General features: G+C 49.3%; 7 protein-coding genes across 7 annotated transcripts; 3 read left to right on the forward strand and 4 right to left on the reverse strand.

Moving 5' to 3' along the window:
* Positions 1-119: 119 nt before the first annotated feature.
* On the reverse strand, positions 120-1,044 carry LAJ45_07266 (uncharacterized protein; the record flags this gene model as incomplete). Its single annotated transcript, XM_046116824.1, has 3 exons — positions 120-130; positions 289-340; positions 727-1,044. 3 exons carry the CDS (start codon positions 1,042-1,044, stop codon positions 120-122), a joined length of 381 nt encoding a protein of 126 aa, XP_045969859.1.
* A 1,002-nt stretch (positions 1,045-2,046) lies between these two features.
* Positions 2,047-4,021, reverse strand: LAJ45_07267 (uncharacterized protein; the record flags this gene model as incomplete). Its single annotated transcript, XM_046116825.1, has 6 exons — positions 2,047-2,439; positions 2,503-2,795; positions 2,871-3,216; positions 3,274-3,616; positions 3,673-3,725; positions 3,776-4,021. 6 exons carry the CDS (start codon positions 4,019-4,021, stop codon positions 2,047-2,049), a joined length of 1,674 nt encoding a protein of 557 aa, XP_045969860.1.
* An 853-nt stretch (positions 4,022-4,874) lies between these two features.
* LAJ45_07268 (uncharacterized protein) lies at positions 4,875-6,499 on the forward strand (the record flags this gene model as incomplete). Its single annotated transcript, XM_046116826.1, has 6 exons — positions 4,875-5,143; positions 5,202-5,536; positions 5,590-5,796; positions 5,863-5,981; positions 6,042-6,210; positions 6,291-6,499. The coding sequence occupies 6 exons, from the start codon at positions 4,875-4,877 to the stop codon at positions 6,497-6,499; spliced, it is 1,308 nt and encodes a 435-aa protein (XP_045969861.1).
* A 288-nt stretch (positions 6,500-6,787) lies between these two features.
* Positions 6,788-7,526, reverse strand: LAJ45_07269 (uncharacterized protein; the record flags this gene model as incomplete). Its single annotated transcript, XM_046116827.1, has 2 exons — positions 6,788-7,239; positions 7,307-7,526. 2 exons carry the CDS (start codon positions 7,524-7,526, stop codon positions 6,788-6,790), a joined length of 672 nt encoding a protein of 223 aa, XP_045969862.1.
* A 6,219-nt stretch (positions 7,527-13,745) lies between these two features.
* On the forward strand, positions 13,746-14,945 carry LAJ45_07270 (uncharacterized protein; the record flags this gene model as incomplete). Its single annotated transcript, XM_046116828.1, has 1 exon — positions 13,746-14,945. The coding sequence occupies one exon, from the start codon at positions 13,746-13,748 to the stop codon at positions 14,943-14,945; it is 1,200 nt and encodes a 399-aa protein (XP_045969863.1).
* A 1,499-nt stretch (positions 14,946-16,444) lies between these two features.
* LAJ45_07271 (uncharacterized protein) lies at positions 16,445-17,089 on the reverse strand (the record flags this gene model as incomplete). The annotated part of the gene is made up of 2 exons (XM_046116829.1): positions 16,445-16,976; positions 17,076-17,089. The coding sequence occupies 2 exons, from the start codon at positions 17,087-17,089 to the stop codon at positions 16,445-16,447; spliced, it is 546 nt and encodes a 181-aa protein (XP_045969864.1).
* Positions 17,090-17,355: 266 nt separating this feature from the next.
* Positions 17,356-18,342, forward strand: LAJ45_07272 (uncharacterized protein; the record flags this gene model as incomplete). The annotated part of the gene is made up of 2 exons (XM_046116830.1): positions 17,356-17,379; positions 17,458-18,342. The coding sequence occupies 2 exons, from the start codon at positions 17,356-17,358 to the stop codon at positions 18,340-18,342; spliced, it is 909 nt and encodes a 302-aa protein (XP_045969865.1).
* Between the last annotated feature and the right edge of the window lie 513 nt (positions 18,343-18,855).

The following is an 18,855-nucleotide window of genomic DNA, read 5'->3' on the forward strand; positions in this document are numbered from 1 at the left end:
TGGGAATATATATTTGCAGATTGATAGGGAGGGGAGGTTGCGGCTTTATATCGATTATGAACTCGTAGCTCGGGGTGTTGCACAGATCTGGTGACCGAGATAGATGCCAACTGCCAGCCTTACCACTTGTCTGGATTAACCTCCTCTGGATTAGCAACTCCTTTTACGGCACGGCTATCTAATGGACTCTGGGGTAAGCTCATAGCTAGTGGACTAACGAAAGCTGTTCACAGAGAGCCCGATGCTCAAGTGCGGGGAGAGGGCTCGGAATAAGGGAACACAACGCACCTTTTGTGAGGAGGGGCAATTTGATGCACGTCTCTCCAGCTACCTCTGATTCCTTCGATTCAACGTATATTTATTTTCCGAAGCTATCGCGTGGACTCGGGAGAATGTATGTTTATCGGCACACAGCTTCGTCTCTTGGTATCCTGCAGTGCAGAACGATCACGAGAAGGAAGAGGCAGAAAAAATTATGACACACGGTTCGTTTGTTCGACACCCAACGTTTGCTCGTGGTTCGACAGCAGAGGCGGAGTTTGCTCGTTCTGGGCCCCTGCTAAAAATAGCCGCCCGCCAGGCACCACACACCTTGAAAAACCCTTCGGCAGGGAACTCAAAAGAAACAAAATTCCCCTCATTCGAACTCTTCCAACAACCCCGGCACGCACAGGGGACATGTCATATCTGGCCAATCATATATCACCGAGGCACTCAGAGATCGACCGGATCATCACCACGCCATGGAGGTTTCGGACAATCAATTTTCGCTGTCAACTGCTGCCCTGGGAAAAGCTGAATTTGGAGGACGGGGCAGCAAAATGTGGTTGCCCCTTTTTTGATGTTAATTTTCGAGGACATGTCGTACGTAACCTTCTCCGAGAGGAGCTGGCCGGTTGTTTTCCGGTTCACGGTCCTGTCCGAAACCACAGGGCTGAGGCTCTGCGGCTCTGAGATCCTGCCGGCGCTAGGATTTCGGCCCCGTCGTGGTAGCGATAAATACAAACGCAGGGTCCCGCAATTAGCATAACCTCGTCTAATCATGTTTTTTTCTGCATGCTCTACTTGCTTACCAGCAAAAGAACCAGAAAATGCGGTTGCTCAGGGCAAGGATAGTTTGTATGGAGTGGCGCCGTTCTCATACAAATAATCCCTGTTCCCGTCACTTGCATTTTCTGGTTCTTTTGCTGGTAAGCAAGTACTGGCAAGGAAAGAAGAATATCGCCGGAAATTGGACATTCTTTTATCCTTGCATGTTCTCGAAGAATCGCCGCACGTTTTGGAGGGCAGCAATCTATAGGACATTCCTGGCCGGATTCTGAAAAAGTGCGAAGACATTTACGTGATGAGCATAGTTTCGAAGTTTTCAGCGAGCTCTGTATGACAAGATAATTAACACAAACATCAATTCCTGGTAAGTGGGCGACTTTTGACAAAGACAATAACACATAAGATTAAAGCCTAGGTAACCCCCGGTTCGGCTTATTGGGGATTCGATGGCGGCTCGGCAATGGTGAGGTCAAGGTGCACTTGTTATAAAGGTTCATCTGAAGAGACATGTCTATCCCGACGAGCACAGGAGGACACAGAGGGGCACTTGATGCTGCAATAACTGAAGTTGGATATCCCATGAAAGACGAACGCACCGACTAGGCCATGCTGCTATACCCCTGGGTTTGTATGTACATGTTACGACGCTCATCAAAACTAAAATCACGCCTGTAAGTTCACTGATGTTTCACACGAACACATATAGGCAGATAAAGCCTGCATATCCACATACATATAGGCTGCACTTTATAACCAGAAATTTTATTCCACGTTGCTATTAGGAAATTATATCATTTACGGCATTGTTTATCCTGTCAAAATGAAGCTGCTTAGAGTTGTTAGAAAGCCTGCATGCTTAGTCATGCATGATTTTAGGACATAGCGAGTTTCATTTTCACGTTTTTAGTTTATCTCCGCTGTTTCTTCATGATATTCGTTTAAATTACAGAAATTATCCTATCGAGTCTGGTGATACAAGTTCTACATATGAACCTTTTACTTGCAGCCGGTGCATTCCTTTACTTTTTCCCAGTGCACCAAATGCCCACGGCATGTCCACATCCATGCTGTGTACGCTATTGCGCTGATCACAACACACGCGTTTCCCGCAGCTGCCACGTACTTAAATTGTTCTGGTGAGCTCCATATGGCAATAAGGACCCATTGGATCAACTCAAAAGTATTAATAAAACCCATCTCTACGCCCGAAAACTCCCCTATATTTGTCGCGGGTATGCGTGTTTGAACGAGAGTTTGCGAAACAAGGTCATAAGTCCATAGTCCAAGGCGGGAAAATGCAAGAAACATGAAGAGCGAGCTCATGAGAAGGGAGCTTGGACGGTCATCTGAATCCACCGGGATGTAGAAAAGAACTACTGTTACCGGAATCTTATGAAAGATCAGTGGTTAATATGGCTTTTGAGATGACGCTTTGGGAAAGGACTATAATACCAAGTTTATAACCATCCACCACAATCCCCAAAGCCCGGTTCTCTCCACTGCCGCTGCTTCACCGGCTGCCGACTGTGTTGTTCCATCTCCCCTCCTTGCTCTCCATGCGGCAGCTTTCTCCATGAATTTGACACTCCATGGCATCACTACGGTTGAAGACACCTCAAGAAGGGTGCTTCCAGTTCTAGCTATGGTTATGACTGATAGTGTAAAGCCGGCATTGAGAAGGTACGTGATCATCGAGGCTGAGAATGATAGGACAGAAACGTAAAGAAGGCCGAGCGATAATGATGCTATAGACAAAAAAGGGTCAAAATTCCTCTCTTGTCTAAACAGGACAGGGGGGTTTTAAAGGAGGAGGTTCTCACGAATCCATATCTCGCTCCTGAAGAATATATTTAGGCTTTGTCTCCATCTCTCCAGTTTGAACATATTGCCGCTTCCATCTCCCGTTTGCTCGGCATCGAGAGCTTTTGGCGCTTGAAGTCTTTCACACTCTCTCCATACACGCCTAGCAGCAAACCACTCTATGCCCATCGACAAAAAGTTTATACCGGCAGTAATTAGGATAGTAACTCGCATACTAGATGTCCAAAGCACGATCGCGGACATAAATATCGGCGACAGAAGTTTGCAGATAAGATCTATCCGTCGCATTACGGCATTCAATTCTGGAAGTGACGGCTTTGAGGTACCAGTAGCCAACCTCGGGACCTGATCCAGCACCATGGTTAGCGAGTAATAAGAGTGGGCGTTGAAGGAGAAACATACCCAATCCCTTTCCATCACAATCATATTTCCTACAGCACTAAGCCGTTCCCCAATTCCCAAGGTCATCACCACGGCCATAATTGCGGCTTTTGCCAGCCAATTTCCATCGAGAATTCCAGCTTGGCCTCCTTTACGGGATGCAGGTACGGGCATAACCGAAAATAGTCCGCCACCCAAAAATTCTTCCCCGACAATGAAAAACCATCCAAGACATGCAAGTACGACACATGTACGTTGTAAGAATATGGTTATGCGCAAAGTTTGTAGTCGAGAAGGGTGTGTATCGCACCATCGACCTACCGAGGCGGATAACGCTAGGGTTGCGATAGTTGTAATGATACCTCTAAGCCGCGAGTGTTAGACTTTGGAATTATCCCCAAGTGAAACGAATTGTAAAACCTAATCGAAGAAGCCATGAGTGTCTCAGGATATGCAGATGCCGTGAAGATAATCTGAACTCTGTTAGCCAAAATTACTAGAGAGTGGGAGGGTGGATTTTTACCGCAGCAAACTCGTATCCCCTCGCATTCCAAGTAGATAAGAAGTGAGATAGATAAAGACTCCATGATTGTCTTTTAGTCAAGACCACTTCATTTTCATGAGTGTCCGTTTCATGGGTATCGTTCGTGGATGAATCTTCGTCTTCGTGTATAGCGAAATTTTTTGTCTCTCTTACTAGTGGGAGTAATGGTTCGCCTTCGTCTGAGAGCTGAAAAGTCGAGCTATCTTCTGGATCATGAGAAGCCATAATTACGTGAGGCTATCATCTGCGGTCGCGCCCACCATAGGACGCCTCTGGTGACGTCCAAGGTTTTGTACCCCTAGGCTTGTTCTGGAACACCCCTGGCCAATCTTGCAGGGATGGCTCGGGTACCCGATTGGCCAAAGCTAACCCCAAATTTATTTACTGGAGCTCTGCAATCTGAATAATTGGGCAATGTCTTCTCCAAACAATATGTTCACGTTTCACCCATTCGCGGCTTATTTCTCCTTTTTCCCGGGGCTCACAAATACCCATGCTATTCATAAACTCGTATACCGCCGACATCAATCCATGAGGATTCATTTGACATGAACGGTGCGTGTGCAACAATCCTACAAGATTCTTGATGGTGGAATAACGCTCCAACGTTATTGGAAAACTCGTGGTGGAATATTCGGTACTCACTAGGATTCTTTCACCGAGATCTTCAGCGAGCGGAAAACTCTTTCTCACGGGTCTCTGTTAAGAGCATCGAGTGATAGGAGGTGATTACCGCATTCATTCTATGCAACTGGAACAAGCGCTTTGGACTCTGCTAATAATAAAAACACCAAAAGGGTCACAGGTTTCTCTCGTTTACTGCATAGCGCAAGCTTTTTTTGATTTTTTTTCTGATACGTACACCGTGCGCATTGCGCAATTGCCCATTCTTTACTTAATTGCGAGGACAACTACGCTAGTCGGCACTTCTCCTATGTTTGCACATCCCTCTCAGTGCGAGGCGGGGCCTCAGCCAAATTGTCATGACTCTAAAACACCTTCATCAAGCAATTGGTCAGCAACTTCACAAAAGACCAAAAACAGAGGCTGCCCTATAGATCCCTGGTATTTCGTGGAGATGATGAAGATCACAAACTGGTTTAAAGGCAGGGCCTCTTCGATTCGAAGTAGACGGTCTAGCGTGGGAGCCTCAACGGTCCTTCCTGAGCCGACACCAACCCCAGATGTCCAAGTTCCTATACCCTTCCCGGAGGAAAAGATTCAAAGATATTGCAAAGGAGGATACCACCCAACAATTCTTGGAGACTTATTCCAGAAAAGATACAAAGTTGTCCGTAAGCTGGGGTACGGTCCAAATTCAACAGTATGGCTTGCTCTAGATGAAAAGTGAGGGTTTATATCTTCCTGAAGACCTCTAGATTGAAAACACTGCTAATAAATCTAGGATTGATCGCCATGTTGCCTTGAAAATATTCACTGCTACAAACTCGGACGGGATTGGTGAATCAAGAAGGTTGGAAACACTTAAATACATCAGAGATAGTGATTCTAAGAGTCCAGGGCGTGGTGGAAATCTCAACTTGTTTGCCATCTTTGCACATCCAGGACCACATGGGATACACAGTTGCCTGGTGATGGAGCCAATGCATCAAAATCTCCTTGAATTTACAGCACGCACTGAGAATAGGATAATCCCTTTGGTAATAGTCAAGGAGATGACAAGACAACTGCTATCGGGACTGGATTATCTGCATAGATCTTGTGACATCACACACACTGGTACGTGAAGCCCGAATCAATCACAAGATTCAGAGTACTAATAAACTTTGCAGATATCCAAGCCCGGAACATTCTAGTTTCAGTCAGCGTCGAAGACTTTGAATACTTTATTCGCAAATTTCTAGAAATGAACCCACCAAGATATTACGGCGATGAATACGGCGATCTACCAGGATATGCAGTTGCCTCAGAAAAGCTTCCAATACCACTCCTTCCTCGACCAAATCTTTTCAAGTTCAAATTTGCTGGCTTAGGCATGTGTAAGTTGTTACCTGTCCATTTTGTGTGCTGGTTTCCTGAAAATTAGCTGAAGATAGTCCTACCAGCCCAGTATGTAGACAAGACACTCCCTGAAATGATACAAGCCCCATTCTTCCGAGCTCCAGAAGTTATTATCGGAGCTCCATGGGGCCACAGTGCTGATATCTGGAATTTTGGGTGCATTGTAAGAGCCTCGCCAAAAAATTATCTACTCCCCTCACTAATTTATCTTTATCTCTAAAAGATCTTCGAACTTCTACAAGGTAGAGTCATGTTTTGGGGGAAAGAAAACAAAGAAAAAGGAATAACACCTGAAGAGGATCATCTGGGCCAAATGATTCAATGCTTTGGAACTTTTCCTCTCGAACTAATCGGTCAAGGGAAATACTCATATAAGTACTTTGATTGCTTTGGTTAGTATATCCCCGTCAATGTCCTACTTACCCCCCAATATATCTCACAGTTTACCGGGGAGTGAACTGACCCGTTACAGGTGACCTAATACATGTCAAAAACCTAGCTATGCACCCTTTCCCATTGGAGAAGTCGCTCAGTAGATGGAATCCTAGTCTCTCTAAGACGGATGTGGTGGGGTTTACACGCTTAGTTCGATCGATGATGAGATTAGATCCCAACGAGCGCAGGACCGCTCAACTGCTGCTGAGGGATCCTTGGCTTAACATTCAGGAAGAGATTGGGTAGATCAACCACTTAGCTACCCTATTATATTGCAACATCTACCGAGTCAATCATAATAATGTTTAATCTTCGACTTTATTCGGTCGCTTCGGTAGACTTTTTAGCTTCACATTCCAGCCCTAATCATGTGCTCATGAAACAACTCTGCTCTACGCCATACTCTTTCTTTGTTACTTGATATAGCAAACGCCCTTTTGAGATGCTTGGCAAGCTTACCCAGAGCCCGGAAATCGCGACTTAAACTACTATCTTTTATTGCTGCCTAGGTACACCCTTCTTCATCCTCACGACCTAAAATACCCTCAAATGCGCCCTCTCATCCGACATCCTAATGGGAAGCCTCTGTGATAGCCTTGACCCTTCAAACCCACTCGACGGTCCAGTTCTACTCGAAAACCCTTGCAAAATCCCCGAAGACCCATTCCCTTCAGCTCGTTCACTCTTAATCGGAAGCCTGTGCGACATGCTCGATTCTGCAGACCCGCCCGACTGTCTGGTACTCTTAGCCGGAGCACTTTTCGGTACCCTTGACGTCGACCCAGCTCCACCTGACCGCTCGGTTTTGGAAGGAATGCTTTGTGGTATTCTTTGTGCTGTAGGCCCGCCTGACCGCTGATATGTCTTGATCGTGAGACCATGTGGCCTCCTCGACGATGCAGCCCTACTACCTGCTTTCCCAGTGGTGGCCAAAAGATTTGGTGGTAATCTAGATGAAGCACTCTTGTCCGAATTTCTTATAGAACCTACACAGATAATATCAGCAACCACTTCCAATTTGGCTTCGGGGAAGAAAAAAAAAACCCAACTTACAGGCACCACAGATCTCGCCGGGATATTGAGTTTCAGCGTTGCAGGAGGGACAAAATGAGCGGGGCTTGATCTGCTTGTTTGTGGCCTTTGCGTATTTACAACGTTGGCAGAGGATGCGTACGTCGCGGACGGGACTCTCGTGGCAGCTTTGGCAGACGGGGTAGGTTATTTTTTCGTGGTGGGCGCGGGGGGCGGATTCTTTGGAGGTCATGCAACCCATAGTGGTGGTGGTGGTTGAGTTGGTTGGTTGGTGGGGGGAATTAGGATTGGTGTTTGTAAGGTGGGATAGAGATGAAATGAGTGTTGGGAGGAAATATAAAACGCTTGGAGTGGGTTGGTTTGGAATTATATGTAGCAGGAAATAATTAATGTGCGTAATCCGGAAAGGAAAGAAATAAAATGAGTGAATCGAGGAAAGAATGAGTGTGCGTTAATTAAGTAAATAAAATATGCTATAACAAACGTGAAGAAACCATGCCATTCCGATTCCCCCCTCGGATTCCTTTAAATACATAAGTACTCGAGATAATATATCATTCAAGATTCAGCCGCAGCAAGAACCGCCGGGTTTGAAACAATGGTCGAGTCGATAATGATAGTTCATCTTGAAAACGCTTCATTGTAATCCAAACACAACGCCTTTATGCCCGCATTGCCAACTGCTTGCTGTGGAGGTAGAGTTCTCTTGAAAACCAGAATGGTACGTCGTAATATAGCTCCAACCCCGTAAAGTGGGATATGTTTTCTCTATTAATTTGGATCTTGCCCAGGGGGTGTCGGTGATACATATATGTACGCCATGTACTGGAATCCATATTTAGAACAAAAGAAACTCCGGTTTTTGGCTTCTAGAAGCATTAGAAATAGATCTAGATGCATCTAGATGCTTGATCACGACAATGTTAGATGTGGAAGTATATACACTAAGATAAAGTGTAATAGGCAAGAGAAAGCTTAGGTATCTTCAGCTATCTAGGGCCAGATGATTCTTTTATGTGAAGTGGCCTTGATATATTCCGGTAGATAAACGCTATGTATGTACATGTATTGTCGCCAGAGAAATCTTCTCATAATTGATATTCCAAATAATGAATTATCCATATATTCACCAGAAGCTTTAATGGGCATGGGCGTTGATAGCTATGAATGGTAAAGGGCAAAAATCGAAGTACATACATGTAGATACATGGAGTAGAAATGTGAATAGCGGATAGGTGTGCATGTGGAGTGCATATTTCGGTTCTGTAATAAATGTAGCCTTGCCTATATATCGAACCAGCAGACAGTTAGTGAACTGGGATTACGATTTGACATGTTACCATGATCTTGTGGGTGGTTTTCAAGCGGTCCAGTAGATAGCGGCCTTTTCCAGGGTTAGGGGAGTTTCTCACCCAGCGTGGGTGCCCATTCGCTCACGTTCAGTGCCAGGAGGAAATCAAGTCAATCTCCTATAAGTAACCCTAGCCCTACTTTCGCTTCAGGAACGGTTTCATTGTGCTGTCTGGTTGCGTTTGCGAACCATACAAGCTAACCTGAACAGCAGCTCTAGAGCTCCACGAATGGGAGGAGCTTATCACCCATGGCTCTGCTTGGACGTAAGTCCAACCCAATGGTTAAGGTCAATGTGTAGATACGGCTCTACACATCCTCTCTTTCATTCGTTCTCTTGGCGAATATGATAAAAGAGTCAGATGATTACATGCACTTTAAATAACTGTTCACGATACTCATGAGCTATCACTCGCGCTAACTGAGGCTTCCTGACTGTCTACCTACTGACAAAAGTTGGGCGAGCGGCGATGCTGTATCTCATCCTATCATCGGCAAGCTACATGTAGTCTGTAGATGTGATAGGATAGAACACAAATAGTCAGGAAGATAAGAAGTTCATGTACGTAAGTGTTGACAACTGCAAGTTCATTCCGCGCGCCATGGATAGAGCTTCAGCTGGAGCTAGGAGAACCAATGTTGCGGTGCGCCACGAGTAAGAAGCAGGCGAAGAAGCAGGCAGATAAATGCCGCGTCTGCGTCCGCCTCAGAAGCAGAGCGCGCACCTTGCTAGCGAAATTTATCCCCCGTCTCCCCGTTTACGATGCTTGGCCATCCCATTCAATGGAGCTTGGCAGCGGTCAAAGAAGATACCGGAATCCTTTATAAGGCCTCTTCTGCCCCCCCCCTCCCTTCTTTTCTCTCCACAGCACAGCACCATCCCCTGCCTAGCCTTGCTAGTTGGGATCCTTCATCTTTTCCTCCTCCTACAGGGAGGGATGGGTTGGGGTTCCAATTAGTCGGTGCTTATAATGGTATTGAAATAGGTATATGGTTGCTGGAAAACAAGGTGGTCCCCTGGGTGGCCCTTTTTTTCGGGGTACTTTTGTACCTTCTTTTTTTCTTTATATTCCTGGCTGTTGCGAGGGGATGAAGAAAAAAAACTTTGGGGTTTCTTTGGCTCCTTGTTTGGCTTGTTTGGCTTTTTGGTTTCGGCTTCTTTTGGGATTTGGCTCTCTTTTTTTGGCTCGTCTCTGTGGGAATTTTTTGGTTCTTAGTTTGGCTTTTGGCCTGTTTTTAATTTTTGGCTCTCCCCCAGGCCCTCTTTTGGCCCTTCAGTTCTACTCTTTTACTCCCTCTCCCTCTTCGTCCCTTCCTCGTCCCACCCCCCTCCTCCGCTCCTGCCTGCCCTTTCGGCTCCTCTCCTGGTTGTAGCTACGGATGACGAGCACGAAGAATACTAGATAGAAACCTCCATTTTTATATATAGCTAAAAATAAAATCAAGATCAAAAAAAGACCAATCCCGAAACCATAAATCACCATTGTAGAACTTGAAGGTGACTTCCATATCCGTAGATACCACTGTAACCATCACTCCCAATCCCAAAGCTATTATTGTAGAACGTGAAGCGATTCTTATCTATGTACTAATCTGATCATCTTTCTAACCTAACTCTCATCTAACAAAACTCTCTAATTGACCTCAATGTTAGGCGTCCCGACCGGCCACAGGAAGTGATATACACCACCGTATCGCATTGTCGCTCAACAAATGGGTACTATTTCCATTTCCAGTATACGGACGGCCATCATTTAGCACGGCCTCATTCTCGAACACGGAGCCGGAAAGTGGTTTGTAGGTAGATCAATCGTACTTATACGTACATGTAGGTATAATAGTTTAATTACCTCGTTGTTTCTTCGCACATTTACCTTGTGATATCATGATCCCATTGCAATCTCTTTCGAAAAGCAAACTTGAGTGCTCGGTCGATTCATGATTCGAGCTTGAAAATGAGCACACGTAGCACAGTGCTCCTAGAAGACGTTCCCTCACGAACACACCCTAACCACACTCGTTACTCACGATGCTCTACCACCCAGGATCATACCCCAACCGAGCTGAACATCCCCGCGGCGATCATCAGTTTTTCTTTTTTCTGCTTTAGCCAAAGTGATCTACCCAAGGTATCTTCAGCTCAAGTCAACCCAACCCAACTCAACCCAACGCAGCGTAGTAGTAGCTCAGTGAATAAACATATATGAGCGTCGGCCAAAATACCGCATCTGCGAGTGCGGTCGGCTGTACGGGAGCGTCTGGGCATATACGTTGGAATGAACGTAATGGTGGGTTGGTATGCGTACGGTACGCATGTTGGGCAGGTATATCCTCCTCCGTCTGCCTCATCATCGGGAGTGCTCCCCCCCCCCCCCCCCCCCACTGTGTAGAGCCCCATAATTGTAACGTGTAGCTTAGAAAGAGACTGTTGAGCTCATCTCGCCGCCGTTCGCCCCACTATCGATCGGAAGCACTCTCCCAACGCGCCATAACTCTGTAGCCAGCATTGGGGGGCTGTTGAGCTCATCTCGCCGTGAGGTATGTGAGTCGAGAATCGTGATCCTTGGTGAGCTGGAGGCTCGATGATGGACATGAGGAAACGAGAACGGTGATAGTGGTGCCAGCAGCACAGGAGGGGGGGGGGGGGGGATGGGATATGCATGGAACACGTCGCTGAAGAATTTTAGAAGTTCTATATACAGGACCACGATAACGGGTATGCATGAATATGATATGCGGTGTTCTAGAAGCTAGGGTCCTGAGCGGTGGGTACACTGGGTGTTAGTAAGTGCCGTAAAAGCGCAGACGTACGGGGGAGGTAAGGTGCATGGAAGCTCGGATCAAACGTCATATGCCGTTTGTGGCCCCTACTAGGGGGGTGAGGGTGGGGGAGGTGGAGGTGGATGAGGAGGATGAGGCGGCGGGAGCAATGAGGAGCTAGCTTCTCATGATACAGCACGTACGTACGGAGCCAAAGTGCTGCGAGCCGAGATTGAAATCATGCGTGCTGCACTTTTGTTTTAGATTAGGATGGGATGGATGGACGAACGGATGGGTGGAGGGTAGCAGGAAGGTAGGTGGTCAGTAGGTGGGTCGCCGGCCGCGGCAATGATCGTTATGCAAGTAGTATGTGATTGGTTAGAATCCTCAGTAAACTACTTACTTGCAAGGTATGCTATATTGCGACGCTGTTATTCATCATCACGTGGTGCGTTTTTCAGCTGGATGTTGCAATGGGCAGTTGAGAACTCGTAGAGCCTGGTGATTATTATTGCGTTAATACGCCTTGAACCGTGAGTGAATAGGTATCAATCTAGAGCGTAAAGCTGGTAGTATAGCAGTGCTTGTAGGAACCCACTGTAAGGTAGGTACATGTAGGTAGGTAGGACCTTAGGTAGGTAGGCAACCCACCACCGACATAGCAGAATAAGTAGGCATAAAAACCATCTTACAACATACCACCCTATGAGGAAGCTTCACCCTCGCCCCAAGGCGCCGCACCACCTATCATTATCCCTACCTTCCCCCCCCCCCCCCCCCCCGCGCCTCCCCCACAATCTTCAAGGCGCACCACTATTTTAGCGAGTGAGATTATATGACGCCACCGCTACCCTTCACTACCCACCACGTCGCGAACAACTCTGCTGGCGTTAACAGCTATCGAAACGGCTACGCATTTCCTCCTTCTAGCCCGCGATCCTGCTTGAGAACTGCGCACGTTCGGTAGAGTACCTACGTGCTGCAGGAGGGTTACACAAAGGGGACGCTCGCAAAAATCTCAGCCTCGCGTTTCATGATCTGTGGCTTGTGTAGTTTTAGTTTTTTTTTCTCGGCCCTACGTAAAGTGCAAGGAGGGGGTGGCGCTTGTCAGGACCACGTAGGGGAGGCGGAGGAAGCAGGAAGCAGGAATCGGGAAGTTTTTCTTTTCTTTACTACTGTCGGTATGTCTTCCGGCGGCGGGGAAAGGGAAGGGAGATTTTCCGCTGAGGGAGGGATGATGGTGCGCACTGCACTGTGAGTGATGAACCATGATCGGCAAAGGGGAGGGGTTCCGGTGAGAGGTACATTGTGTTCCTAGTAACATCTGGTACTTTTGGTGGTAATGACTGAACTACATGTACGTAGCGGAGGAGAGTGACTACATCATAATTGTTCCTATGGCTTTTGTGGATTGGAGAAACACACGGAGGGATTGGGTTTTCTAAAGCCACTCTTCCACTCACTCACCCACCCGCTCGGTAATCTTCTCTGCGAGTCCCTACATGATACTCCTCTGCTCGCGTGGGGAGTAGGTTACCAGACCGACCCAATTGAAAACGCCCAACTGGCCACGAACCAACCACCGCCCCCGCAGCCCGGGTAGCAGGACTTGATCGGGGGAAATGTACATGCGAGTCGGTTTTTATTTACTCACAGTCCACTCATTCGGGGCCTGTCGCGGCGGGATGATGCTGTTGTTGTTGTTGACTGTGGTGGTTGCAGTGGTGGTTGTAACTTGTAACTTGGTCCCTTGAAATTAAAAAAATTTATTAACTAAGCCAGTTAGTTCGCACCAACAACAGAACGAACACGCACAACCGTAACGACACCTTCTCCAGTTCTCCTCTCCTCTCATCTTGCTCTGCACTGCACTGCTCCCCTCCTCTCCCATCCCCCCATCCCCCATCCCCTCACACTCCACTCCCCCTCCAATTTCCGCCAATCGTCAATCTCGTCACCCCTTACGCACTCAGGCCTGGTCCTCTGATTGATTGATCGAGATTGTGTGACAGGCAGGCTCGAAGAAGGTGCTTGGTCTGGGATAGATTCCTGCTTCCTGTTGTGGCAGCAGGGTGGACGTACAAGGCGCCGCCTCCACTGACAAGTTAAGAGTTAAGGGCTGGGATAAATACTTAGCTACCCCACCACCACCTCCACCACCACCACCCCACAGCAGCACTCGGATCCACCAACATCATCATCGGTGGTAATATACTACAACCACCACCACTACCACCACCTGGTCTACTACTCAAATATACAACCACCACCACCACCACTACTACCATCATTTGCTACAGCGAACAATCTTTTCTCTCTAGGACCCACCACCACACATTCACAACCAGACATGTCGACCCGCGTCCCCACCTCATGGGAAGAAGACTGGGCCCCCCGCCAATCCAGCACAAATACTCGGCCCAATCCGGCCGCACCCGCCTTCTCACCACGCATCCTCCGCCCAGATTCTGAGCTTTATACTTTCAACGGCCAGCCGCGAACCACATACCGACCCGAGCTAAAGATTCTCAAGCGCACACCCGACACCCCCGAGGTCCCCGCGCCGGTCGTAACCTCGGAGGAAACAGACAAGTCGCGCCGAGAACGAGAGCGCAAGGAGAAGGAGCGACGGTACCAGGAAGCCCGGGAGCGTATTATGGGCAAGGCTGCCTCCTCCTCCTCTTCCCCCTCCACGCCTGCCAACACCAACAGCAGCAACAACAGCAACAACAGCACACCCAAACAGCAGCAGAAGCAGAGAAAACGTTCCCCCGACGCAAACACAACGCCAAAGTCAAAGTCCCCATCTCAGACGCCCAACGGCAGCGGGAAGCATAGCACAAACAACAGCCGAGGTACGACGCCGGTATCGCGGAGTCGTACGCCGAGTAGACGGTCATCGCCGCCGCGTAATAACGGTGCGATTACGGGTTTCTCGCTAAATGGCGGAGAGTTTACGAATACGCCGGTAGTGCCTGTAGGTGGAAGACGGTATTTGCAGAAGGTTGATGGGAAGCTGCTGGAGAGCCAGTTGACAGCAAGGGATAGCCAGGAGATCGTGGTCGATCGTGATCCGGAGGGCGGCGTGTATCTGAGCGAGGGCGGCCTCGACTGGGACGATTTCTCGAGGGAGCCGGTGGTACCCGCGCAGCAGCAGAGCCAACAATGGTACGGCACAGGTGCGGTTGAGTACGACTACTACAATAATGGCAACAATGGCCACTACGGCAATGGCAACAACTATGGAAACGGCAATGGCAACTATGGCAATGGAAATGTCAATGGTGGCTACGACTATATTTCACAGTTCCAACCACGGCAGACCCAAAATCCGGGGATCTATGGGGCAGCTGCGGGAGAGGGCCGCTTCGTGTACGATAAGCCACAGGTACCCCCGGCACCGGCGCCGGCGTCGGAAAAGAATGTTAGGGCGCCTGGGTCAATGCAGGCTGGCGTTATAAGGACGCCACGGGGCCCGGATGGGAGTAGGGGGTTTAAAGGACGGGGTGCGGGGCCTGCGCAAAATGGGGGGCAAGGTAGGTATTCGTAGATTTGCTGCTTCTTTTTCTTTTTCTTTTTTCTTTGGCTGGTTGGGCCGTATTTTAGTTATTGACCTTATTTTCAACTGTTCTTCTTTTCCTTTCCGGCCTTTTCTTGTTTGTTTGTATCGGGCTGCGGTCTGCTTTTTGTGTTCATCCGCTTTCGGGGCCTCTGTTTTGTGTTCTGCTATTACTTTGCGTCTAGTCGGCCTAGTCTTGTGTTTTATAGTTCGGCTTTTTTCTTCTTTTTTTCTTATACTGTTTCTTTTTAAAAATTAGTCTTAGTCTTTTACGTGCGTCTACTTAATGGGGTATGGGACTTGGAACGGGTAGGATGGGACGGATGGGACGGATGGGATGGGAGTGTTTGTACTTTGAATTATATATTTCTGCTGGTTTCTTCTTTCTTCCGCATGCGTTTAAACGGGGGGGGGGGGGGGGTTTAAGCTTTATTATTGATACTATGATTGAGACTACTACTACTGCTACTGCTGCTACTTATACTACTACTTGTACTGTTTGTTGCTTTGCTGTCTGTCTGTGTTGTTGCTGTTCCGTGTAGGGTTTGGTTGATTGATTACTTTGTTTAATTGTACACTGTTTCGTGTAGAGTGTTTAGTATGGGACGGCTGAGTTGTTCTATGTAAATACGTGTTCCTGTTGCACATGTCTGTCTTGTTGTCCGTATTGTCTGTTGTAGACTTACTTGGTAGGCGCGGGGAGGCCTAGGGCTCGGGGGTGTATGTAGATACGTCGTTTTGCATGGTTCTGTTTTTTTTCTTCCTTTCTTCCTTTCTTTCTTCCTTTTCTTCCTTTTCTTCCCTGCTCCCTGCTTGTCGGGGGTGCGGTGCGGAGCCGTTAGAGCTACGGCGCGCAGCGCAGAGGGGGGGGGGGGTAGATGTGAAACTAAGGGATGGGATGAAGATTAACTTTCCGGCCGCAGCCGCAGTGACGTCGGCGGGGTTGGATTCAGACTGGGGAGGTGCCAATTGGGGGTGCAGTGTAATAGAGTGGACGTTATAGGTAGTCTGTGGAGCATGGGCCGGTCATTGGCCAGTGCGTTGTGGTGCGGTGCGGTGCCTTGTGTTGTGAGACGGGGTAGTTCGGTGTGGTGGCTGTGTTGTGGGGAGGTTGCTGGTTGGTGGGGTGTAGTGGTTGGATGGAAGTGGTTGGGTTGGGTTGGTCGGGTTGGGTTGGGTGGTAATGATCGGTGGGGTGGTAATGATCGGGATGCCGGAATTACGGGGGTTACGGGGTTACGGGATTACGGGGTTGCTTCACAGAAGAACAGGAGCCGGAAGAACGACAAGAAGAAGAAAGAAGACTATAGAGTAGCAGCAACTAAAAAAATCTCATGGTATTAAACGCGGGGCCTAGATCTATCACCCGCCCTTGCCTTTAACAAACAAAACAAAAAGAAAACCCCCGGAAAAAGAAAAAAAAAAAAAAGAACCCCGCATCCCGCATCCCGCATCCCGCACCCCGCGCTCTCCCCCCGAAACCAGCCAGTCTAGTCAACATCCAACCTCCACAGCCCATCGCCCAAATAATGCACCGTCTCCACGCCCACGCCCTTATTCACACTCTTAATCGCCTCCGTATCCATCTTCAGCAAGCCCACCATACACGCCTCCCCTTTCCCCTCGGCGCCAATCGCCACCACTGTCCCCGCCTTGACCTCCCGCTCCCTCTCCGGCAGCCTGGCCCCCGGCGACGTCAGCCCCGGACACATCAACTGCGCCCCGCTCAACACGAAGCGGATCGCGCCGCGGTCGATTTGGAGCGTGGGGAAGCACTGCGGGAAGCGGTGCACGACGCGCAGGTGCGGGAAGAGCGCGTCGTCGTGGTGCTGGAAGAAGAGGATGTCGGTGCCGAGGGCGTAGAGGGAGATGCGGTCGGGCGCTTTGATGAGGTCCAGTTGCGACTTTTTGGGGATTAGCTCGTCGATGTGGGGTGTGAGGAGCGGGAATTGGTCGGTGATTTTGGTGCGGAGGGCGCGTTGGACGGAGGATTTGAGTTTGGTCTTTTGGGTGCCGGTGAAGCTGGGAGGGAGGGGGGGGTTGTGTTAGTTGGGTTCTGTGGGGAGATGGGGGGATGGGGAGGGGGGTAGGATGGAGAGGGGGAGAGGGGGACGGTATTACCCTTTCTTGAACATCTTGAAGCTGGTGGGATGGTAGTGGTTGTGGTTGTAGTTGTGGGGTGTTGAGATGTAATTGTGTGCAGGAGAGACGGTATCGATAGGATGATCGAGCTGAACTGCGGGGGCGGGGCGGATTGGCGGGTTGAGTGCACGCCGGGTAAGTGCCCGTTGCACAGACCAGCCAACGCTTGAGCTGAGATCTCCATCACAGCTTCACAGCCAAACCACGCACCACCACCCCACGACATCTCCACCACAGAAACCCCCCACAACCGCCCACAATGTCCGAATACTGGAAATCCACCGTACGTCCCTCTTCCCCTCCCCTCCTCTCCTCTCCTCTCCTCTCCTAGCTCCACCACTAACCCCCAGCCAACACACAGCCAAAATACTACTGCAAGCACTGCAAAACATTCGTCGTCGACACCCCCGTCAGCAAGAAGAACCACGACGCGTCCCCCAAGCACCAAGGCGCGCTAAAGCGCTTCCTGCGCGACCTCCACCGCACAACCGAAAAAGAAGCCAACGCCGCCACCGCCGCGAAGCGCGAAGTCGCCCGCCTCAACGCCCTCGTCTCCCCCGGCTCCTCCTCTTCCTCTGCATCTGCGGCGGGACTGCCAGCACCGACCTACAAACCGCCGGCAAGAGCAGCGACCGAAGAGGAGCGGAAGCGCCACCTCAAGGAGCTAGAGTCACTCGGTGTCGCGCTGCCGGACGAGGCGCGGCGCGAGCTGGCGATGGTGGGGGATTGGACGGTGGCTAATGTCGTGGAGGCGCCGGAGAAGGGGAAGGGGGAGGTGAGCGAGAAGGAGAAGCTGCAGGGCGAGCTGAAGCGGAAGTTTGAGGAGGAGGAGAAGGAGCGCAAGTGGAACGCTATGGATGAGGATGAGCGCGCGATGCGCGGGTTCAAGATACAGACGAAGACGTATCCGCCGAAGAGCGGTGAGCGGGTGGGCGGGTTTCGGCCGATGGTGTTTAAGGGGAAGGGTAAAGCGGTGGCTATGGAGGTTAAGAAGGAAGGGGAGGGGGAGGGTGGTGCGCTGGAGGCGGTTGTCAAGAGTGAAGAAACGGTGAAAATGAAGGAGGAGGATGAAGCGCCGCGGATTAAAAAGGAAGAGAATGAAGCTGAGGGTGTGCATATCAAGGCCGAAGCCGAAGAAGCGCCCGCGGCGGCGGCGGAGGTCAAGAAGGAGGAGGCGGCGGAGAATGTCAGTGATGGTATCGTCTTCAAGAAGAGGAAGGTAAAGAACATTCGGAAAAAGATCTAAGGTACCCGCAAGAACGATGTATTGGGGGCTTTTGTATTTGTATTATAGCCATAAAAGACAGAAAACGGCGTTCGGGTCATTGATAAATTTGCATTATGTATTTAGCTTAGCTTAACTCAGTTAGCAGTCTAGAAATCATCATCATTCCACATGTCAGAACGTATGGCTGGCACGAGTGACGCGCCATGACTCGCCTAACCCCCGCCCCCACGACCTCGCGAAAAAAGGGACCTCCACATCCAACTCTTATCTTAACCGGGTGTGAAGCAGACTGGGGGGAGTTGTGTGCCAAAATGACAAAAAGAAGTTATCCCTCCGACCAGAGTCGAACTGGTGACCAACGGATGATTGCAGCTATTACAGTCCGGTGTGATACCAACTACACCACAAAGGGATGTTAGAATAGGTGGATGTGGGTATTATCAGAGGCGTTATTAGGCTGGTTGGTGGAGCATGGGTGGGGTGGACAGGGTGGGGTGTTAGTAAGCTAGGCTTGGAAGGCTTGGAAGTGTA

The sequence above is a fragment of the Morchella importuna genome (genome assembly GCF_003444635.1).
Source record: "Morchella importuna strain M04M26 chromosome Unknown Morimp01GS023, whole genome shotgun sequence".
Taxonomy (NCBI): Eukaryota; Fungi; Ascomycota; class Pezizomycetes; order Pezizales; family Morchellaceae; genus Morchella; species Morchella importuna.